At 43.5% G+C, this 24,212-nt stretch overlaps 1 protein-coding gene and 1 pseudogene across 2 annotated transcripts; both read right to left on the bottom strand.

Moving 5' to 3' along the window:
• Nucleotides 1–2,010: 2,010 nt before the first annotated feature.
• LOC118164050 (pantetheinase-like) lies at nucleotides 2,011–14,748 on the bottom strand. Of its 2 annotated transcripts, none has more exons than XM_035321322.1 (8): nucleotides 14,595–14,748; nucleotides 11,189–11,430; nucleotides 10,956–11,086; nucleotides 9,283–9,475; nucleotides 5,815–6,109; nucleotides 4,256–4,629; nucleotides 3,363–3,533; nucleotides 2,011–2,538 (listed from the first exon to the last, which is right to left on the bottom strand). In XM_035321322.1, exons 2-8 carry the CDS (start codon nucleotides 11,399–11,401, stop codon nucleotides 2,440–2,442), a joined length of 1,476 nt encoding a protein of 491 aa, XP_035177213.1. In that variant the 5' UTR covers nucleotides 11,402–11,430; nucleotides 14,595–14,748; the 3' UTR covers nucleotides 2,011–2,439. The 2 variants fall into 2 exon arrangements, with proteins under 2 accessions (XP_035177213.1, XP_035177214.1); XM_035321323.1 differs by having other exon boundaries at nucleotides 14,607–14,748.
• Nucleotides 14,749–18,116: 3,368 nt separating this feature from the next.
• On the bottom strand, nucleotides 18,117–23,778 carry LOC118164054 (annotated as a pseudogene).
• Between the last annotated feature and the right edge of the window lie 434 nt (nucleotides 23,779–24,212).

Here is a 24,212-nt window from a genome sequence, read left to right as displayed (position 1 = left end):
GATGCCAGCAGGCTGCTTGTCTGGGCAAACCCATTAGCACACCGCTCAGTAACTGAGCTCTGAGGATCTCTAGTCCTCAAAAATCTCTGTTAGAGCAGCATTGTCCTTGGGAACCGTAATTCCTAAATTTTGCCCTTTGCACCCTGCTTTAGTTACATCTACAGATCACCCCACTGGAAGTCTTGAAGCTGAAGCTGCACATAAAAAAAAAAAAAAAAAAAAAAAAAAATCATATTTGCTAAGGTTTCTTACCTTCTTTGTTCCTGATTCAGCTGTCAGATAAAGAAATGCTTTTTTGCTGTACTGGCCTGGAAGAACAGTCTATTGTTATCAGTGGTAACTCACAGACTTATCTGTATGCACAGTGAGCTGGTATGTGGACAAATGGGTAGATTTGGAAAGGATTATATTCTGTATGCCTGCCTCACTTCATACAAAAACACATTTCATGATTATGAATATTATGCAATCTTTGCGGCAACAAGAATTTAGTGCAATAATGGCTTATGCCAGTCTTCTATGAGAAAACATTCAACATTCAAACACATAAATCTACCTAGTCAGACAACAGAGGTCTTGAATCAAATCCTGAATTTAAGGTACTTGCCAGATTCAGGGTTGGGATCATATACTACCTGCACACCCATTTCCTTAGCCAAAGGACTTGTATTAATAGGGAACAGTCCTGAAGGAGCTGCCTCCCTGCCTCACCATGTGTTCCTGCTACATCCTTCTGCACTGCAAGATGAAACCTCCTTGCATACCATAGTGTCCTTTAAACTCAGATCCTCTCCTCAGGCAAGTTGCATCATGACCTGCCAGGTTCCTGGGGGATGAGGACAGTGTCTGCACTGAGTGTGTACCTGGGAAGAGGATCAGACTGAATAATCCCTTGCTAAATTGAGATAGATCTGTGGGCAGGCAACAACTGACTCAAACAGTGAAAAAGGTATTGAGAGAGCGTGGATCTAGCAGCGCTGATGTTGAGCTTCCGTGAGTCAGAGCATATGGTATAGGGTTAGGAAGATTTGGGATTTTGATGAACAACTTTATGCTATTGTGTTATGTTACACCTATTTATTTGTATTTGAAAGCAGAAAGGTCATATGGTGCCCAGCAGTGATAACCAGTGCTGGAGTCCAGATCGGATTTGCATTTCCACCTTCTTGTCAACTTTGTAACTGAAGTACGAGGAGCTGAAAACCTTGCGAGTGATTTGATGGGACCAGAAATGGTGCCAGTGTGGGGAAAAGGAAGTGGAATTGGGATTAATAGGGCTGTCTGACCCTTTTTAAAGGTCCACAGAAAGAGATGCATATCTCTATACACCAATATGCTAAAGGAAGAGGATCTGCTTCCCCAGGTCACTTGGAAAGATGAGGAAGCAAAGACATGAACAGTGCTTTCTCACCAGGAGTTGCTGGTATCAAATAGAAATCTAAACCCCCTAATCCCAACAGTTAATGCACTTGCAGATCAGCACCGCCCAGCATTATTATCAAGAAGCAAAGGTAAGGCTTATTTCACATATGCTGGTGTTACATGAGAAGGGAGAAATAAAAAAAATAAGAGGAAGAAGCTGCTACATGACACTGTCACTCAGTGACCTTTTTTTCTGGCTACACACAGTTCCAGCACTGTATCCAGTACAGCCAACAGGTCTTGATAAACTTGTTAAAAATCAGCAAGCGGAATATTTTGGGTTTTCAGTTTCAAGTTTTGGTTCAACAGAGGTTTCTGGAAAATGGTGATTCATCTTCAGTTCTGTACAAGAAGAGCCAGCAGATTTTGGTTCAGGGTGGGCTCTTTGATTGGAGTTCTAGCTTAGCCTCCATGATGCACTGTTCTGTGCTGCTACACGTCACAGCATGTTAACCGTTGGCATAAAGACAACAAACCCAAAACAACACAAATAGGAGAAAGAATTGTGGAACTGTGATAAAAGATCAGACTGGTAAAGTAATTATCACTTGTAGCTGCATATCAGAGACAAAGCATTACTGAGCTTTGTTGCATGGAGCTGTCATGAATCACATCTTTCAGTGTTTTATTTACTGATCTCAGCAATCTGCAATTATAAAATATGCAATGCTGTTTTAGTAAGAATTTATCCTCTGTCCCAAAATACAGAATTTCTGAGGGCTAAAAAAATAAAAATCCAGAAAACAGTGAGAGAAACACAACTGCTATTTTGTACTAATTAAAGCGTAGTATTCTTACAATATAGAAATAGTTACTTCACAATAAATGGTAGCAATACAATAATGTTGCTGATTTTTTCCTAAACAAATCACATTGAGAACTTTGTTCAACATGAAGAATGAAATATAATCCTGATTATTGTAGTAGAGGATGCTGTATCTCATTTGGACATGAGATTATTAGTGTACAGCTTCAGTTATGGTAACGTCACGGGAAGGCTGTCAGTTGTGGATCTTGCTATAGATGATCCTTCTCATACCACCGACCAAAAAGCGTCACAGTGACAACTGGTTTTGTTGGTTTTGTCTTACTTATTAAACGCCCATCATTCAATACCTGATTGGGAAAAGTAACAGAAAGACATAATTAGAGGAATACTACTATGAACAAACAAAGAACTCAGGAAGATGTAACAAAACAAGAAGAAGGTACATCAGACGATATCAAGGCAACTAGTGACTTGTCCTGGTTTCAGTTAGGACAGAGTTAATTTTCCTCCTAGTAGCTGGTAGGGTGCTATGTTTTAGATTAGGATGAGAAGAGTGCTGATAACACACTGATGTTTTAATTGCTGCAGAGCACTGCTTACACCAAGCCAAGGACTTTTCAGTTTCTCACTCTGTCCTGCCAGCGGGCAGGCTGGGGGTGCAGCAAGAGCTGGGAGGGGACAGACCCAGGACAGCTGACCCAAATTGGCCAAAGGGGTATTCCATACCATCTGATGTCATGCTGAACAATAGATAGGGGTGGCTAGCTGGGATGGGGGGGCCGGCTGCTCGGGGATAGGCTGGGCATCAATCAGTGGGTGGTGAGTGATTGCACTGTGCATCAGTTGTTTCATACACATTATTATTAGTAGTACTATTATTATTATTACTATTATTGTTTTCCTGTCTTAATAAACTGTCTTTATCTCAACTCACAGGCTTCACTTTCCCATTTCTCTCCCCTATCCCAGAGAGAGAGGGGGGAGGGTGAGCAAACAGCTGTATGGTGTTTAGCTGCTGGCCGGGTTAAACCACAACATGACTTCATTGAAAAGTATAAAGTATGTCTGATTATTCAGTATGAAAAAGTTGTCTTTGGCAGTTTTAATGTAGTTATTCCACTACTAGTCCACAGAAAGTCTAACATGAACCAGTTCCAGAGTGCACCATTACCTCAAATTCCCCTGGGGCCAGCTGCACGTCACTGTATAAGACCTCTGGAAAGACATAGTTAGTGCCAAACGTGCCACTGAGGGAGAACATGTCAAACTTGGTCTGTGCAGTCTCCACTGGCTGCCCGCATGTGCTCAGGTCTGTGCTCTTACACTTGAGCAGCGTGCATATCTGTGGGGAAGACAAAAAGCCAACATATTGAGCAAGTCAGAAATATTCTGATATGAAAGCCTTGTGCCATTAAACCTTGTGTGTGTTGGAGTAGGTGACAGTCACAGGATTTCTTTTATAATCTTTAATCGAAATCTCTTTCATAAACTTCAGTTGTAGCTTACTTTTTCACCCTTGACCTGACTGGAGGGTATTACAGACCTGTGCTGCCTTAATAGTTAGAAATAACTTTTGTTTCTGATGTAAGCACTGCCAGAGCTCTTTATTTGATCCCTGCAGGCCAGTGGCATTTCCACTAATTCTTCTAGTTGCCAATTCTCAGAACATTTCATAAAGATAGATAATCAAGTGATTTTTTTTAACAGCAACCATTTGATAAAGATTAAAGGAGAGATTCAGAACACTTACTGCAGAGACTCGCAACAGAAGACTAAAGTGTAGCTCCCTATCTAGCCAATACTGTATGTCTAAAAAATAGCGTGTGGCCTCTGAGAACATAAAGAGGTTGAGAGACCTCTGCACTGCACTTCTTGGATTTAAAGGCACATTTGGATATTTGGACATTTTAGCAACTACTTCCTATTGCTAACAAATAGGACACCAGGACTATAGCATACAAGAAATAAATCATTGTCCTTCTCCCGTCCTGCCCCAAGGAGCTGAAGGTTTCTCCCTGGAAAGAAACTTTCTAAAGTAAATAACACCTCCCAAAGAATCTTTACCTGCAGATAGTATTGTCCTTCAACAACATGAAGCCCATCAAAAGCACCTAGCACATAAACTTCATCTTCTTGTTTCCCTGCCATCTTGTAGCTCAGGTGACAGTGGAGGTCTTTCTGGCAAACAGTGATACTTCCCTCTGGCTTAGTGAGCTCAGTGAAAGTGAACTGGTCATGGAAGACCAATCCACTGAAGTCATGTTCATCTGGTATGCATTTTTCTACACTTGAAGCATATGAACTCCAGCTGACAGCAGGAGGGGAGGCAGGAGAAAGGCGAGGGTGTGAATCTAGTTCAGCAATGAGAAGACGGCCTTCCTCAGTTTTCATATTGTAGTAATAGGCTCTGGCTCCATCTGGTGCATAAATGCCGCTCCCTGAGAAGAATGCAATTTTCAGTCCAAAATAGTTCAAACACTTCATATTATCCTTTTAATTATCTCTATTGCTAGCTTATCCAGTCTTTTATAAATATTATAGAAATTATATTCTCACCAAAGACAACTATTAGTAACTCAGAGTATAGAGATCATGCTTTGGCAAAGAGTAGCATTTATTTCTCTACATGAGGTCTGCTCAGTATAGCCAAAAGGCAGACGGTATTACCTCATGACTGTATTCATGACCTCCCCAGTTCTCTTTTCTCCTGTATGCAACAGAGTTGACTGAGAATTCCTTCTTCCTTGATAATTTGATGTAAAAGGAGTAAGTACTGATTGAGAACATGCAAAAAACCACACAGGCAAGTATCACAAGCCCATCATGATGGGCACAGGAAGAGATAATAGCTGTCTAGCTCAGTTTATACTACCTGAAGACTCCGCACTTGGGGAATTCACACCTGGCCAGTGCCAAGTGATGGAGGAAAATCAAAGAAAATCTGACGTGCCCATTACTGTCAAAGAGCTCTGCCCTTCAGCTACATAAAATGGACAGTAAGCAGTAGCCTATTAAGCATTTCAAATGAGAAGCCCCAGTCCAATACTGTGATTTAAGGGCACAATGAATATATTTGTCTAGCTGAAATATATTATCCCATAAGCTAAACTCTAGAAAGTCAGTGTCAAACTCTTAAAAGAAAATGCACACTTCTTAGCAGTGTCACTGCAATAGGTCTGAACAAATGATTTCAACACTTTTCCACAACTGTGTTTAATAAAGCCATAAATGAGTCTTTCATTTGTCCAGAATAAATGGAGCCATGCATTGGGTGTACAATACAGTTCTGCATTTAAGAACAGATTTGGAGGTCTAAAGGAAAAGAGCTTAAGTTTCAGAAGTTTCTACTCATGTAGAAGCAGTAGTAACTTACTGCTTGTTTGGAGGCATTAAAAGAAAGACAGGAAACTCTTAAGAAGCTATGGAGGAGCAAAGAGAACACCAGAAATTTTGCTGTGCCTTGTATGGCACCAGTAGGGAGAGGGTTTGCCAGGTTTCAATTTTGTTGGCTAAACTCTTCGTCTTCCAGATGAACACATTATATTCCTCTGCAAAATGACCTTGCAAAACAGGGAATAAAGATTCCTGGTTATAATGATTTTTTCAGAGTTAAAATTAATTACCTGTCATGGACATGATGGTGTTGTGAGTATTGGAAGCTAGGAAGTTGACTCTCATGCCCATAGCCCAGGCAGAGTGAAACTCCACAGCAGTCAGAAAGGGCAGGACGTTCATCCAGGCTGTCGGGAAGAGCACCGTGTCCACCTGCAGCTTGTTCACCAGCACCACGGCAGGCTCCCAGAAAAGGATGTCGAAGCAAGTGAAAATGCCAAACTTCCCAAAGGGTGTCTCGAAGGTGACAGCTTCTGGCTCTTCAGGGTAATTAAACTGTTTTTGTTCTGACATAAACAGATTATACTATAGGAGAAGAAATAAAACCAGAAACCAGTTAAGGGTACCTACTACCATATCCTGGAGTCATTCTGCAAAACTGTTCTGAGTGACTTCAGGTTTTTAAACCTGTGATGGAAACCCTCATATGTAGGAAGCCATCATATGTATGATCACCATAGTGCCCAAAAAGTTGACATGGGAAGACAGATGTTGCCCAGGCATCTAGCTAGAAAAACATCTGGCTATCTGCTGGTCTACTATGTCAGCTACCTGTAACTCCCATAAAAATGATCTTTCCCATCTCCCCACCTAAGTTTAAAAAACTGGTGACCCAGAAGGCACAGACCACAGAAATTATAATGGAAGAGGAGCATAGAACATCTGGTGGGTTGGTAATTTTGATGTGAAGATGCATGGACAGCCTGTACCAACACAACAGTACACAACAGTACCAGCAGGAAGCATGAGACAGCAAAAGGTGACCACAAAACAGAAGAAAACAAAGGTGGTGTTGATGGGGAGGAGGCAAATTGTCTCAGCTGACAGAGGAATCCAAGTCTGTGACGCTCCCTGCTTTGTAACTTTTTCATTCTTCCTTTGGGTTCCCCTTAACTAAAAGAGTCCTTTAATATACAGGCAGCCTAGGCAATAAACACGCGTAACCAAGCCAGAAAGTGGGTTCAGGGTTATTGAACTTGGCACTTGGCACTTGTGCCATGCCCGGTTGGCACATGGGGGACCAGCCTCAGCATTAGTCTCATCCAGTTTGTGAGCAAATAAGTATCTTGGCATCACCTGTGAAGACCTAGGTGGAATACTAGGTCCAAAGTGCATTAAATAAACAACTGACTTCAGTCTAGCCACGTTAGTGTGATATATCTGGTATATGAACCCCACACAACTTTGATGATCCTTACAAGTAGGTTGTCGTGGGTTTACATGGTGAGTGCTTGGTAGCAGGGGGCTGCAGGGGTGGCCTCTGTGAGCAGAGCCCAGCAGCTGCCCCGTGTCAAGTCAGAGTCAGCTCCAGCCAGCTCCAAAGGGACATACTGCTGGCCAGAGCTGAGCCAGAGAGCAAAGCTGGTTGAGCTTCTGGGAGAGCAGACTGAAGAAAGAGAAAAATCGCTGTAAAACTGCAGCTAGGAGAGGGAGTGAGAAACTGTGGGACAACCAGCCCTGCAGACCCCAAGGTCAGTGCAGGAGGGCAGGAGGTGCTCCAGGCATGGAGTAGAAGTTCCCCTGTGGCCTGTGGAGAGGCCCCTGGTGGAGCAGTTCTTGAAGAGGTGCTGCCTGTGGGCAGCACCCGCAGGCTCAGTTCGGGAAGAAGGGCATCCCGTGGGAGGGACCCCACATGGAGCAGGGGCAGGGAGTGACCATGAAGGAGCAGCAGAGATGAAGTGTTAGGGACTGACCGCAGCCCCCATTCCCTGTTCCCCTGTACCACTCAGAAGGGAGGATGTAAAAGGGGTTGTTTGGGGTGGGGAAGGTGATTTTAGTTTGCTTTTAGTTTCTCAGTGTTCTAGTCCTCTAGTGATAGGCAATATATTATATTAATCTCCCTGCAATGAGTCTGTTTTGCCCATGACAATTAATGTTGAGTGATCTCCCTGTCCTTATCTCAAGCCTTGTGCCTATTCCATTGTATTTTCTCCCCGTTTTCCTTTGAGGAAGGGGAGTGAGAGAGTGGCTGTGGTGGAGTTTAGCTGCCCAGCTGAATAAAACAACAGTCCTTTATGGTACTCAGCAGTGGGGCTTGAGGAATTTGAGATGATGATAACTGAGAGAAGTAACAGGCAGAATCATGGACTGGACATTGTTTAGAATGTAATAGTTGTGAACAACTTAAGAAAGTAATAATTGTGAAGAATACATGTTGCAGTAATGTGGTGAAGGGACAAGGGGTGGAATGTGTGTATATTACCCACTTTCTCAGTCTTGTGCTGATGTTATGCTTATTTTGGTGTGGGGATTATTTATTTATTTGTTTGATGTAAGTGAACTTTGAGAAGATTGTGATGATCGTGGTGCAAGAGTATATTGTGGTAATTTTAAAATAAAAATTTCACAGAGGCAAGGGGTGGAAGGTAGCAAAAGATGATTACCCAGAGACATTCAAAATACTCAAAAGCTAATTAGCCCATTGGGAAAGAAGGAGGATGTCATCCTGATGTCATCCTCAAACTAACTTCCAGAGGAGAAAAAAAAAAAAAAAAAAAAGAGAACACAGAGTTGTTAATATTCTCAAAGAGATAGTTCCCAGAGGACAGGGATGATAGCAATACAGGGCCTGAATACCAGATTAGGCTCAAGGCCAGTGCTTTACAGCACAGTGAGCTGACAAAACCAAACACAGCCTTTAATAAACTCTCTGGCTTAATATACAGTAAAAAGGAGATATGGCATGGATCATATAAAACAGGATCACATAGACAAATATTGAGGACAACCCAGACAACATTGTAACTAGCGACTGTTAACTAAGAATGATAACTGTAAGCTCCCTCTACAGTGCTCTGATCAAATCTACTTCTATCTCAAGCCTCCAAGCCCAATACTGGGTGACAAAAAGGACTGTGGTAGAGTTTGGCTGCCAAGCAGGGTAAAACTACCACAGAGGTACATAAAGCTGAAAAAAAAAAAAAAAAAAAAAAGATACTTTCATTGGTTGTAAATGTTTCAGTGCTCTCATCAGTTTTTGCTCCCAGCATAGGTCCATAAATCCTGTTATGCAAAAGCTGTCCTGAAGCTGTGCTGAAACATCATAAGAAAAACACTGATAGGATAGAGCCTGTTTTCCATAAATCTGACTGTTCATGTAAGATGAGATGCAGATGAACATTTTAAAATGCTGGAACATGAAGGGGTACTCTGGTAAAAAGCTGGCATAGAAAACTAGGATTGCTCAAGCACCAGGATTTCCAGTAAAAGGAAGTTAAACTGAGGCAGTCAACCAACTAACATTGGACCTGAGCAATCAGTCAAACTGTTTTCATTCTAGTCTGCTTTAGGAAACATGACAGTAAATACAAATTTAGTGTTAATACTTCACAGGAACAGAGAGATTCTTTTAAATTATAGCAAAAACCTATACGAGGGAGGCATCTGCCATGGAACAATTACTGGCATTAAATTGTCTTGCCTAATGGAGACATTTTGGAAGATGTGGAAAAAAAATGGCTTTCAAGGCCACTTCTTACCTTGTGGTAACGAGCCACCAGTTTCCCTTCTGAGTCAAAGACGACATTGGTGTTGTACTGGTAGCGACCGTCACTGGGGCAACTGGGATCACTGGAATTGCACGACTTCTTGTCCCCAATGTTTGCAACCACATAGATGGAGTTATTCCTGGCCATGCAGCTGAGCCGTTCCTGCACTGGTGCTGGAGCAAATCTAAGGTGTTTTAGATCAGGAGAAAAAATAAAATAAAATAAGAAAATATGTACTGACCATGGTGTCCATCACTGGATTGCTGAAGGCATGCTGACAATATCCCTGATCCTGCAGTCACATCAGGGCAGGCATATATGTAGGGTGGCTGCAGTACTCCCGTGGATTGCTATCTGTGCCTTGAGGCAGGTTCTGAAGCCTTGAGGCCTTCCCATTGGTGTCCAGATGGAAATGTTATTGCTGGACTGCCTACCAGTGCCCTGGGCACCCAGAATGGGGTCTGCAGAGAGTAGATAATCCTGGGGCAGGGGGAGGGCACGCTCATCACCGTTGTTTTGTGAAAGATCATACATGAGATGGACCATGCAGGAGGACTGTCATGCCAAATACATAGGGAGCACTGAGGAATAGGGCATGCCAGAATGTGATGGCAGGCATTACAGTCCCACAAGGCTGCTGATGAAAAACCTGACTTAGGACAGTGAAAAGATACAGACATCACCTTCACAAAACCTAACTGAGGAACTGGAATAAAGACATGCTTAGACGTTGCTACCCCCCACACTTCACTTATTGAGAAAGATTCCTTATATTTTAGTTAACTTATGTTTCAGTAAAAAGCTGCAAATCCTGCACTTCCTCCGCTTCCTCTTGGAACCATTGAGGAATCTCATTACAGACGTCATACCATGGTCTTAGCATCTCATCTTTGAGCAGGTGAAGAAAGCTGCACTGCAAAAGCCAGACCATGTTTGTATTTCTATGGCTGAGCACTTACTGCATACCGTATGGGTCTGAAGTCCAGTGTGCAACTTCAGGTTACCACAGTCCTGCTGGAACATGACACTTGAGTGACAGATCATATTCCAGAGCACAGAGAGTCTAGCAATTAGGACTTTACCTTACTCTAACTGTGAAAAACTAAGACTAAAACTTTCTACGTCTGTATCACTCACAGATTTCGACTTTGACTAGCAACCTCATCACATCTATTACTAGCTTTTCAGAAACCAGTTTTCAGCTCTTCATAAAAACAGTATTTGTGGTTTTATGTGAACATAGCATTTATAAACAAAACAACAAAACAAATCAGAAACTAGCAATAAAAATTTCCAATTAGGTCCATTTGAAATAGTGTGGAAAAAAGGAAAACAATAAGAAGCAACATATCCTGGAATCAAAGATTTTCCAAATTAAAAAAAAAAAAAAAAAAAAAAAAAAGATTGTCTACATTTAGCAACCCAAATTCAGTATAATTTTTGAATTCTCTTTAAAGTGTCTCATTCAAAAAGCATTTTAACAGGTTTCCCTTGTCAATCTTATTATGCAATTTACCTTCATATGATATTATACAACTGTAATTCTGTAACTGAAACTTGCCTGATGTCAAAAGCATTAGCAGTTCTTAGGCATTTTTTAGGAGCAGCTCACAACTCCATGGGACACCATGGGAAACCAAACAAACCGCTGCAGAAGGAATCACCTTGTGGGATCAGTGCAGGGAATCCAGTTCACCTCTGGATCAGGAATGTCCTCCAGGTACGGGTAGATAGTTTCTCTTGTGAAAACCCAGCCATAAATGCCATCCTCAGGAGTCACAATGATGCGCGCGCCCTGGCAGAAGAGGCTCCGTTAAGAAGTCTCCATCAATGCATCCCCAGGGGGGTCAGCGGGAGGAGAACACATGATTAACACCACTCAGGATACATCTCGTACCTGCTGGGCTGCTTCCTTGATGGCTCCTTCCAAGATGTCCATGTTCTTGTTCATCAGGGCCAAAGCATCTTCAGGAGAAACCGTCTCATGAGTGGCACGTGGCAGGATGACGGCATGCTCATACACAGCTGCAGTGAAGGTGTCTGAGGCCAGGACCTGTAGGGCTGCCAGGGCAAACACCGCAGCGTGCACTACAGGCCAGGGAAGAACCATGACTGCTGCCTGGCAGTTGCTTGAATGCTCTGAGTCACAGACCAGTGGTGAAAAGGAAGCATACACAGAAAAGAAAAAAGGGTCAAAGTTTAACTTAAATAAGGGAGGGAGGAAGTGCTGGCCAGTTAAAGCATTACCTTGTAATCAAATGTCTCTGGTTACATAAAGAAAAGTAGGACATCACAACATCAGAAGGTGAGGATGTCGCAACTCAGTCTGAAGAGTTCGCAGAGTACACAGGCAGTCACAGAACTGTGGCTAATGCCAAGAGTAATAATGCCAATATGAACGTATATTATTAAACAAATGACTTGAAAAAGCAGTCCAATTTTTGCTGTTGTACTTTTTCTGTCATTGATTGTAACACTCTTTTGCTCAACTCTGACACCCAGGTAAAGGTGGATACAGAGTCACAGAATCATCTAGGTTTGAAGAGACCTCCAAGATCACCTAGTCCAACCTCTGACCTAAGACTAACAAGTCCTTCACTAAACCCTATCACTAAGCTTTAAATCTAAACTTCTTTTAAAGACCTCCAGGGATGGTGACTCAACCACTTCCCTGGGCAGCCTATTCCAATGCCTAACAACTCTTTTGGTAAATAAGTTCTTCCTAATATCCAACCTAAACCTCCCCTGGTGCAACTTTAGTCCATTCCCCCTCATGCTATCACTGGACACGTGGCAGAATAGACCAACCCCCACCTCGCTACAGCCTCCTTTAAGGTACCTGTAGAGTGCAATAAGGTCGCCCCTGAGCCTCCTCTTCTCCAGGCTAAACAGTCCCAGCTGCCTCAGCTGCTCCTTGTAAGGCTTGTTCTCCAGACCCTTCACCAGCTTCATTGCCCTTCTCTGGACTTGCTCAAGCACCTCCATGTCCTTCTTGTAGTGAGGGGCCCAAAACTGAACACAGTACTCGAGGTGCGGCCTCATCAGAGCTGAGTACAGGGGGACAATCACTTCCCCAGTCCTGCTGGCCACACTGTTTCTTATGCAAGCCAGGATGCTGTTGGCCTTCTCAGCCACCTGAGCACACTGCTGGCTCATATTCAGCCGACTGTCAACCAATACTCCCAGGTCCTTCTCTGCCAGGCACCTTTCTAACCACTCATCTCCCAGCCTGTAGCGCTGTTTGGGGTTGTTGTGCCCCAGGTGCAGGACCCGGCACTTGGCCTTGCTGAACTTCATACCGTTGGCCTCGGCCCATCGGTCCAGCCTATCCAGATCCTCCTGCAGAGCCTTCCTACCCTCGAGCAGATCGACACACGCACCTAACTTGGTGTCGTCTGCAAACTTGCTGAGGGTGCACTCGATCCCCTCATCCAGATCATCAGTAAGGATATTGAAAAGAACTGGCCCTAATACTGAGCCCTGGGGGACTCCACTAGTGACCGGCCTCCAACTGGATTTAACTCCATGCACCACGACTCTTTGGCCAGGCAACCCAGCCAGTTTTTAACACAATGAAGCATATGCCAGTCCAAGCCATGAGCAGCCAGTTTCCTGAGGAGAATGCTGTGGGGAATGGTGTCAAATGCCTTACTGAAGTCAAGGTAGACCACATCCACAGCCTTTCCCTCACCTACCAAGTGCGTCACTTTGTCATAGAAGGAGATCAGGTTCGTCAAGCAGGACCTGCCCTTCATAAACCCATGCTGACTGGGCCTGATTGCCTGGTTGCCCTGCAAGTGCCGCATGATGACGCTCAAGATAATCTGCTCTGTGAGCTTCCCTGGCACTGAGATCAAACTAACAGGCCTATAGTTTCCCGGGTCTACCTCCTGGCCCTTCTTGTAGATGGGCGTCATGTTTTCTAGCCACCAGTTGACTGGGACCTCCCCTGATAGTCAGGACTGCTGATAAATGATGGAAAATGGCTTGGCCAGCTCTTCCAAAAGTTCTCTCAGCACCCTCAGGTGGATCCCATCTGGCCCTATCGACTTGTGTACATCTAAGTGCTGTAGCAGGTCGCCAACCATTTCCTCGTGGATTGTGAGGGCCACGTTCTGTTCCCCATCCCCTTCCATCAGCTCAGGGGACCGTGTATCTAGAGAACAACTGGTCTTGCTGCTAAAGACAAAAGCAAAGAAGGCATTAAGCACTTCAGCCTTATCCTCAACTCTTGTCACTAAGTTCCCCCCCGCATCCAGTAAAGGACGGAGATTCTCTTTAGTCCTCCTTTTCATGTTAATGTATTTATAAAAAACACTGCCAACAATGGAGCTGTTGTGGCAAAACTGAGAGCCTTAAAAACTGTTTGCTTTATTCTGGTGTCTTCACATTCCTCATTTCCTGTGCTAGATGCCATTATCTGCAGCTTGCTTCCCAGAGTTTCTTTAGACCAGAGTCATTATATTATCATCTCACTTCACTTAGATGTCATGCATCTAATGTGCCAGTGACAGATGTGTCCCTTGCATTTATCCCAGAGGCTCTCCCAGTTGCTTCTCTTTAGCTGCATGTGACTTTCCAACAGCCTGTCACTAGCAAATATGCATCTAGAGGGAATATTTGCCTCTGAAATCAGGCAGCTAACCCACCAGCCAGCCCGTTATCCACGTGCCTCACTGTCTGGCCACCACATGCCTGAAGGTCAGGGCAGCTCACCCCGCACCACAGCATTCCTGCTCCTCAGCTCACCCTTCCTCACCTTGGGATCGTTCTGTTTATTGATCGAAGCAGCCTTCGTTTTTAATCTTTGACTTCAGTTCTAATTTGTTTTCCTACCACATTTTCCATTTTTTGACATTCTGTGACCTGGCTGGGTCACATTAACTGCAGTGAGCCATAAGTCTGAAGGAGGAAGTGGTAAACTCTGCCATGTTTAGGGGGAGCTAGGAAAACATTCAGTCCAGAAAGGTGACTCCTGCAGCCAGGCAGACACAGATGCACCGCGCCAGGACAGGGTTTCTGCAGCAACGTAGAGTGTCTGGGCCTGGGCCAGCAGGCACCACCGCCAGCTGCCTGCAGAACTGGGAGCTCACCCAGGGCCAAGGAAATAACCCAGGTTAAAAATAAATAAATCACCCACATATCCACTGAGTCAACCCGTGCGAAACTACAGCAGTCCGGGATATACATGACTACAGGCACTGTGAGAAGATGTTTATCCTAGAGCTCCCTCTGTTTTTCACACCTCCGTTCTCCCAGCCCACTCTCCTCCTTCCCTGCTACCATGTGAGGACAGTGGTTACCTGAGGACTTACTTTGGTGACACAGGGTGCAACTGGGTGCCAAGTCAGCTTAGCCAAAGAGGCAGTCCGCCTTCAGATCGTGGTCCTGCTCCTTGCGCTGAGAGAAGCTGCCTGGAAAATGACTCCTCACGTGCTAATCTTTGCATGGAAAAACCTGTGTGAAGGGACACACCTGAAACCACATGATCCCGGCAGAGCAGCCAGGTCAGGTGGCCAGGCTGAGATCAGCCCCTCTCCTGTTTTAGCCCAGCACAGGGCTGTGCTGCTGTGCTGTAATAGAACGCTGTGTCCAGGGGTGTACACACACATCCGGAGATACAGTACTTTTTTTCCACAACAAGTAGAGTATTTTCCATTATCTGTGTTGTATCCATTACATAGGGTTACCATTTGATGCATCTATATACTGAAATCTTATTTTTACAGTGTTCATTTTGTTCAAAGGGTTTTACACCCTGCAAGTATATTTATTTATAATTTAATTATTCTATGACTTTGGTCAGATTAAATATGAACGATTTTATTTCAAAACAAACCTGCAAAAAAAACCAACAAAATTAACCTCACATAGAAATCAGCCAAATACCACATAAAAAAATCCAATGCACTCACTTGGCCCGCGCTAGCATATTTCACAGAATCACAGAACTGTAGGGGTTGGAAGGGACCTCGAAAGATCATCGGGTCCAACCCCCCTGCAAAGCAGGTTCCTCAGAGCAGGCTGCCCAGGTAGACATCCAGATGGGCCTTGAATATCTCCAGAGAAGGAGACTCCACAACCCCCCTGGGCAGCCTGTTCCAGTGCTCCGTCACCCTCACTATGAAGAAGTTCTTTCGCATGTTGTTGTGGAACTTCCTGTGTTCTATCTTGCGGCCATTGCCCCTTGTCCTATCCCCACAAACCACTGAGAAGAGGTTGGCTACATCCTTCTGTCTACCACCCCTCAGGTATTTATACACATTGATCAGATCCCCTCTCAGTCTTCTCTTCTCCAGGCTGAACTGACCCAGGTCTCTCAGCTTTTCTTCGTAAGGAAGATACTCCAAGCCCCATATCATTTTTGTGGCCCTCTGCTGGACTCTTTCCAGGAGATCCCTGTTTTTTTTGTACTGGGGAGCCCAGAACTGGACACAGTACTCCAGGTGAGGCCTGACCAGGGCAGAGTAGAGGGGGAGGATCACCTCCCTTGACCTGCTGGCCACGCTCCTTTTAATGCACACCAGGATCCCATTGGCCCTCTTGGCCACCAGGACACATTACTGGCTCATGGTCAACCTGTCATCCACCAGGACCCCCAGGTCCTTCTCCTCAGAGCTCCTCTCCAGCAGGTCATCCCCCAGCCTGTACTGATACGTCCGGTTGTTGCTTCCCAGGTGCAGGACTCTACACTTGCTCTTATTAAACCACATTTGGTTTCTTCCTGCCCATCTCTCCAACCGGTCCAGGTCTCGCTGAATGGCAGCACAGCCTCCTGTGCTTGTTTGGTCTGTTCAAGCTATTAGCTAGCCTTTGCCAGCACCTGCCTGCACTCTTGACTCTCCTCACATCAGCATCAGCAACCATTTCAACTGGGAGACAGATATGCTCCTGCGAAACTGTTCACTTTGAGAATTTTTGACATGGATCCACCTGACTGCTTGAAAAAGGTGATACAGTTATCAATAGTTATCAATAGTTATGTGGAATGGAAATGTTCCACACTGTAAAACTGTGGTCAGGAAGATCAAGTAGCCTCCTTCAATTGCAACTTAGGGCATGGCATGTTGACATATTACCCTGTGTGCTCACCTGACTATCTGATTTGAAGCTGCATTTTTAAGAGGGTTATTTTCTTTTTCAAAGTAAATGATAAATTCAAATTTCAGCCATCTGAGTTCAAAGTTTCTGTTACTTTTCTCTGTTTTAGAACTGGGAGTATTCAGAGTTGGAGCTGAATGGTGTTCTGGAACTGACTTCTGATTAAAATCATAGAATCATTAAGGTTGGAAAAGCCCTCCAAGGTCATCTAGTCCAACCATCCCCCTACCTCCAATATCACCCATTAAGCACTGCATAGGGTTGTTGTGACCAAAGTGCAGGACCCGGCACTTGGCCGTGTTGAACCTCATCCCATGGGCCTCTGCCCATCAACCCAACCTGTCCAGGTCCCTCTGCAGGGCCTTCCTACCCTCCAGCAGATCGATGCTTCCCCCCAGCTTGGTGTCATCTGCAAACTTACTGAGGGTGCACTCAATTCCCTCATCCCAATCATCAATAAAGATATTAAAGAGGATGGGCCCCAACACTGACACCTGGGGAACACCACTGGTGATCGATTGCCAGCTGGATTTCACTCTATTCACCACCGCTCTCTGGAGGTGGCCATCCAGCAAGTTTTTAACCCAGAAAAGAGTGTACCTGTCCAAGCCATGGGCTGCCAGCTTCTCCAGGAGAATACTGTGGGAGACCATGTCAAAGGTATTTGCTGAAGTCTAGGTAAGCTTCATCAACAGGTTTTCGCTCATCCACCCAGTGGGCTTACCTGGTCATAGAAGGAGATGAGGTTGGTCAGTCAGGACTTGCCTTTCATGAACCCCTGCTTGCTGGGTCTGCTCCCCAAGTTGTCTTGCACATGCTATGTGATTGCAGTCAAGATGATTTGTTCCACAACCATCCCCAGCACTGAGGTCAGGCTGACAGGCCTGCTGTATTTTCCCGGATCCTCTTTATGACCCTTCTTAGAGATGGGTGTCACATTTGCAAGTCTCCAGTCATCTGGGACCTATCTGATTGATTATGACTGCTAATAGATGCTGAAAAGTGGCCCAGCAGTCACATCCACCAGCTCCATCAGCACCCTCAGGTGGATCCCACCTGGCTCCATGGACTTGTGGCAGTCCAGGTGGAGCAGCAGGTCTCTGTTTCCACATGAATCATGGAGGGTTGTTCTACTCCCCATTGCAGACAGGTCAGGAGGCTGAGTACCCCAAGGATAAGTCAGCTGACTATTAAAGACAGATGTAAAGATGGCATTGAGAACCTCAGCCTTTTCCTTATCCTCAGTAGTTGTGTTCCCCACTGCATCCAGTAAGGGATAGAGATTCTCCTTGGCCCTCCTCTTATTGTTAATATATTTGTAAAAACTTTTTTTTTTTTGTTATCACAGTGGCAGGTTGAGCTCATGCCAGGCTTTAGCCTGACTTTGTCCCTACACATGCTAGCAACTTGTACTCTCCCCATTCAGTCATGTCAGTCTTCTTCCCCACCAGCTCTTACAGCACACAAGGACAGCCTGCTCCTGTGCCTTGAAGACTTCCTTCCTTAGGAGCATCCAGCCTTCCTGGACCCCTCTGCCCTTCAGGACTGACTCATAAGGGACCCTCCCTACCAGTGTCCTGAAGAGTTCAAAATCTCCTTTACTATGGGTATGGATCCCATACCACTAAAGTCAGTGGACTTCATTTTCTATGTCCCCTGTTCCCAGTGGGAAAAAGGTCAGGCCTATGACAACCCAAAGCTATCATATAAAAACAGATACAGAACTGTCTAGCAGAGTAATTTATTTTTGTTGCGAAATTAAGTAAACAAATCAATGTGCAATGACTATGTTGTTAGTGCAACCTGAGAAACAGAATGTCATTATAATTGTGTGTATTAGCATTAACGTAAATGTTACAATTAACTAATACGATTAATTAGAAACAAGCAGACAAGATCTTAAAGCATCTGCAGTGAAATCATGGTGAAGCTTCCTCTGTGTGTGGAGGGTCCTTTTCATACAATCTCCCGAAGAGTGTTATACTCAAAACTGGCTCAGATGTACCAGTCCAGCTTATCACACGTCCATCACTTAGTACCTAGTTATGGAAAAGTACAGTAAACGGGAACATGAATAAAGTAATATTATTGTATGACAAGCACAAAATAACATTCATTGATGTGGACGTAGTTGAGAGAAGTCTTAGAAAAAAGACAAATCAAGGCATGTATGAGTCTTTTACATGGCACTACCGTGTTTGAGGCCATACCAATTCTGTCTTTGGAAACATTTTACTCTAGGAGAACTGGGGGGAAATATGGGCTGATCTGGGAATTTCCTGACAGCCCGTAAGAGTTCCAGTTATTTGTTCAGGTGATAAGAGAATTGTGAAATGGAGTTGCTGTACTCAAGCCAATTACTGAAACTGAGGACAATGATAACTCCCAAGTTGCTTCCATGTCTCATAGTGACTTTTTAACCATTTGTTTTACAGGGCTGACAACTCCCAAGGGTATCTTACTACCTCAAATTCCCCAGGGGCCAGCTGCACCCCGCTGTACAAGACTTCTGGAAAGACGTAGGTAGTGCCAAACGTGCCGCTGAGGGAGAACATGTCAAACTTGGTCTGCGCAGTCTCTACCGGCTGCCCGCATGTGCTCAGGTCTGTGCTCCTACACTTGAGCAGCGTGCATACCTGTGGAGAAAGGATACAGAAAATCAAAGTACCAGTAAGCTTTCAAAAATCAAGAGTTGGATTTTCAATATTTTGATTAATATTATGATTAAAATTACAATTAATTAGAAACAAGCAGACAAGATATAATATTAATAAAAAGTCTAACAGCAAAATTTAAAAGAACCAATACACTGGCAAGCCATTTGGATACAAAGGTTGTATCTGTAATTTAGTTTCTTCATCTTGTAAGATAATTGCACATTACAGAATAACATCAGCACAATGGCAAAATCCATGTCTCTTGTGACAAGAGCATCCCTATGAAGACACTAAGATCTCTTACATCTTCTCTCCCTTTTGTACACATAAATGGAAACCCTGAAGTGTTAGAGCATAGGAGATAACTCAGAGTCTTGATTTTCATCATTCATAATATAGACAGAAAAGTAGAATCAACATCACTAACGAAGTCAAAATACCTTGTGAAGAAAACAAATGTTTTGAGAGGGGCATAAAAATGCTTTCTTCTGAACTACCTCAATCAAAAATGGGACAAATGCAAAGGGGCTGCAAAAAGAATGTTTTAGCCTGTCCAAATAAGAATAGAAAACCTTTACCTGCAGATAATACTCTCCTTCAACAACATGAAGCCCATCAAAGCCACCTAGAACATAAATGTCATCTGTCTGCTTCTCTGTCATCTTGTAACTCAGGTGGCAACAGAGGTCCTTCTGGCAAATCACACGATTTCCCTCAGGTTCAGTGAGTTCAGTGAAGGAGAAGAGATCATGATAAACAACTCCACTGAAAGAGTGGTCATTTGTTGGAAGCCATTTGATACTGCTGGCATACAACTTCCAGTTAACAGCAGGAGGATAGCCAGGAGACAGACGTGGACGTGAACTCAGCTCTGTCACAAGAAGGTGACCATTTTCTGTTTCAGTATTATAATAATATGTTCTTGGACCATCTGGGGCATAAATACCACTCCCTGCAAACACACAAAAAAAGGAAGATTTTAATCTGAAAGCAAGTGTTTATGATACAAGTAAGCAGTCTTCGCTAACTAAATGTGCCAAATTTTATTCTAATGTTTACCAGACTCTTCTGAAACTGAATTAAGCCTTTATACACTACAGTCCTGATCTAATGCTTTTTGCAATCAACGGAACGTAGACTAAACTCTGATGTTTCTTTTAAGTAGTAAGATTAGTACACTATGCCGTTATACAGGATTTAAGAGGTTGAAGATACATATTCCTAATAAAGTTTAGCTTCTTCTGAAATCAGTATTTCTGATTAAAGTGAATGGTAATGCTGTCAATTCAAAACAATCCTGTAAGGAAAAGAAATCACCAAAAGTCACACTTCTATGCAAGTTATTCACACAGATGCATCTTGAAATCCCAGAGTAAAACCTATCCATAAAGAATATGAATTATCTAGCTTAGGATCATCAATGACTGACAACAGCAATGGACTATATTTGCTTTCATTTGGAAGGCAAAGTTCAAAAATGCTTTCTAGCAACACCAGTATATTTCTCTCACTTGTTAGAATTAACAAGTAGCATTAAATTTGTGCTTGACTTCTACCATCTGTTCAGTAAAACTATACATTGAAAACTTCACAAGGTCACCAGTCCAGAAGCAGTATTTGCAAGACTTACAAGAGCATTTCTCAGCACTAGGCTTCCACCTAGTGGAGGAAAAGACTTTGGCACTTCGCATTAACAAAACTCGGATAAACACCAAGGTCTGGGTCAGAAGATGTAGAATCACATGCGCTAAATCTCAGAACTGAGCATTTAACAAACAACTAAAGGTGTCCCAGCTATCTTAAAACATTTCTGAGTTCAGTTCTTACATAACATATTTTGATTTCCTCTTTATCTGTACAAGTTCTGTTGCCCTAATCCACTCAGAAGGTGGTGGGGCACTGGCACAGACTGCCCAGAGAGGTTGTGGAGGTGTTCAAGACCAGGGCCTAAGCAACCTGATCTAGTGGGTGATCCCTGCCTAAAGCTTATGGGTATGTCAGCCCAGGTCAAATGGACTATGTAGGTATAATAGATACAATGTTATCCACATGAACAAGGTTAATTAGACCAATAGCACATTACCTGTCATACCTAAAGTGGAGTTGCACGTATTTGCCAAAAGAAAGTTGACACCCATTCCCATAGCCCATGCTGAGTGAAACTGGACCGCCGACAAAAGTGGAAGAGTATTAACCCAAGCAGTTGGGAATAGAATTGTGTCAACCTGAAATCTGCTTGCCAGGACCACACCTGGGTTGTGAAAGAGTATGTCTGCATAAGTAAAAATGCCAAAATATCCAAAGGATGTATTGAAAGTCACAAATTCTGGATCCTTGGGATAATTAAACTGTTTCTCTGTCACAAAAAGGTTATACTGTTTGTGGAAAGGAAGAAATGAGAAAACAAAAACAAAACATTAGAAATCAGATTATTTGATTCAGAATAATATTCATTATAATACTTATTCACTTAAATACAAATAACGGAGAATATGTTTTGTGAACATGTTACTTATTAATTTTTAAAATAATTCTTACCATTGTAAGAGTAGTTAAGCACAAATATTCATGGTTCTGATTTATACCAGTGAAGGAGATTGTAGTTAGTTAGCAATAATTTAGGATGTTAAAGTTTTAATATTTCATGTGTCAGTTCCTACTGAGAAACAGTAAAAGCAGAGGTCTGAGTTTAATTAATTTCATTTAATTACTTGCTACTAATTTCAGAATAGCAGGAGTGAAGGTATCTTAAAGCAGTGGCTTTTACTCACCATGTGAAACCTGCTAAATTACGACTCTGCGTACAAATACACGTAAGCCTGGGAAGTAGCCTTTGTTCCAAATCTTTAATCACCCATGGATTATACACTTCCTAAACTTTGTAGAATTGTCTTACCTTGTGATAACGAGCCACCGGTTTCCCTTCTGAATCAAAAGACAACATTGGTATTGTACTGGTAGTGACCATCAGTTGGGCACCTTGGGTCACTGGAATTACACGGCTTCTTGTCTCCCATATTTGCAACCACATAGATGGAGTTATTCCTTGCCAGGCAGCTCAGTCTTTTCTGCACTGGTGAAGGAGCAAATCTAAGCAGCAGGAAAAGAAGGAAGTAAGACATCAAAAACAATGAATCAGTATAAATACCAAAAATAAGGCTACAGATCACAATAGGTTCAAGGCACTCCTAATACAATATAGTTGTTTTCTGTTATTCAACAGGACACAGTGTTTTTGTTTCAAAACTTAGGATGCTGATACTCTGTCTTCATCTCATGTCAAAAGACTGAGGACCACAGCAGTTTTGTCACAATGAAAGCAAATCTTTGCACCCTCTAATTCTCCCTTCTGCTGCCATTGCATAGCAGAGCATTGATGTGACAGTGACATATGGGCTAATCTCAGCATTCTGCTCCAGTTAGCAATTCAGCTGCCATCTTGACGTATCTCAGGATTTGTTTCTTCTGCATTGTGTTCCATTATCCTTCACCAAATCATAGAATCATAAAAGCATCTAGGTTGGAAAAGATCTTTCAGATCATCCAGTCCAATCATCAACATGATCTACCAAGTTCCATCACTAAACTATGTCCCTTAGTGCCATGTCCACACGTGCCTTAAATACCACCAGGGATGGGGAGGCCACCACTTCCCTGGGCAGCCTGATCCAACGCCTAACCACCCACTCTGTGAAGAAAAAGATGTTAGCAGAAAAAGGTCACCATGTCATACTTCTTGTTCATTTAGGGTCAAGATCAAAAAAATATAAAACTAAAATAGTGCAGAATAAGCTTTGAGTAGTAGTAGTAATTTTATTCACTTATATTTGTAATATTCCTAAATCTTAAACATAGAATCATAGAAATGTTCTACACCACGCATGGAATGCATTATGAAATAGCAAAATCCATAAGGTTTTTTTTTCCACTTTTAAATAAATCTTGACCTTCATGAGTATGCTAACAAAACCCAAAAGAATTAAAGTGAGAAAGACCTATGGAGAAAATGACAAAGGAAGCTGTCTGAAGCTACTAATGGCAACTGCACAACGTCAAACCTGTCTTCTTCACACGGCAGTTGTATATAATTTTAAATGCCTTGGACCATTAGCAATCCTAAACACAGCTGTTTTTCCCACCAGACCATTCCCCCTTGCATAGCAGAGATGATACCTTTCAGGATCAGCACATGGAATCGAATCCACCTGGAGGTCTGGAATATCTTCAAGATAAGGGTACACCGTCTCCCTTGTGAACACCCAGCCATAAATGCCATCTTCAGGAGTCACAATGCTGTGGGCACCGTAGTACCAACGTACAAAAACAAAGAATGACATTTCCCTCCCCCCCTTATAAATGATGAACATTGAACAAAGCAATGTCTCTAGGTCATACCTGTCTGGCTGCTTCTTTGATGGCCACTTCCAAAACATCCATGTTTCTGTCCATCAGCATCAAGGCCTCCTCAGGAGAAGCAGGCATTTCAGTGTCCTCTGACAAGAGCACGCTGTGCTCATAGACAGCTGCAATGTAGCTGTCCAGGGCCCAGGCCTCAAGAGCGGACAGCACCAAAACCACAGCAGAGGCGCGAGCCCCATACCTGAAGTCTGGAAGTGACCCAAGAGGAGGACAGGGGCGAGCAAAACCAGGGGACTTTAATAGGGAAAGTCTTGCAGAAACCTGGGAATTCCCCAGAGCTACAGAAAGCCGACACCATGCAATGCAATCACTGTGTTCCTAAAGACTCAAACATCAAAGGCTGGAGAGCCACAAGCCTTGAGCAATCCTGCTCCACCGACAGAGAAGTCACCGCTATGCTGCAGCTGAAGAAACGCATTGCTGGCCAGATTCACCAAGTATTCAGGCCCGGCATTACTGTAATAAGTTGAAGGCAAGCCCAGGTTACAGCAGGAAGAAAGCCAGAGGAGTTTGGGAAATCCCAGCACAGACATTACTGGGCAAACTGCAGGGTGTGGCAGGGGACTGGCCCCGAGGCCGGTGCTGCTGCATGGGCACTGCAGTGGCCCAGGGCTGCCTGGATCTAGTCGTGTGCTGTTTGGCTATACCCAGCACTTATTCAAAGCTTCACAGACCATGCAGCTGTTATCAAAGCAAACTGGGGATTTAGACCTGCCATCAGATGAGACAGGCACAGCACGGACT

Source organism: Oxyura jamaicensis, chromosome 3 (assembly GCF_011077185.1).
Source record: "Oxyura jamaicensis isolate SHBP4307 breed ruddy duck chromosome 3, BPBGC_Ojam_1.0, whole genome shotgun sequence".
Classification (NCBI taxonomy): Eukaryota; Metazoa; Chordata; class Aves; order Anseriformes; family Anatidae; genus Oxyura; species Oxyura jamaicensis.
Note: the sequence above shows the minus strand (reverse complement) of the source record. Positions and strands in the feature narration are given on the sequence as shown.

Coding starts and splice junctions, on each gene's coding strand:
- LOC118164050 (XM_035321322.1), bottom strand. CDS start 11,401: ATGGTTCTTCCCTGGCCTGTAGTGCACGCTGCGGTGTTTGCCCTGGCA. Junction 11,087..11,188: donor TCAAGGAAGCAGCCCAGCAG/GTACGAGATGTA, acceptor CTCTTCTGCCAG/GGCGCGCGCATCATTGTGAC. Junction 9,476..10,955: donor CCCTGCACTGATCCCACAAG/GTGATTCCTTCT, acceptor AAAACACCTTAG/ATTTGCTCCAGCACCAGTGC.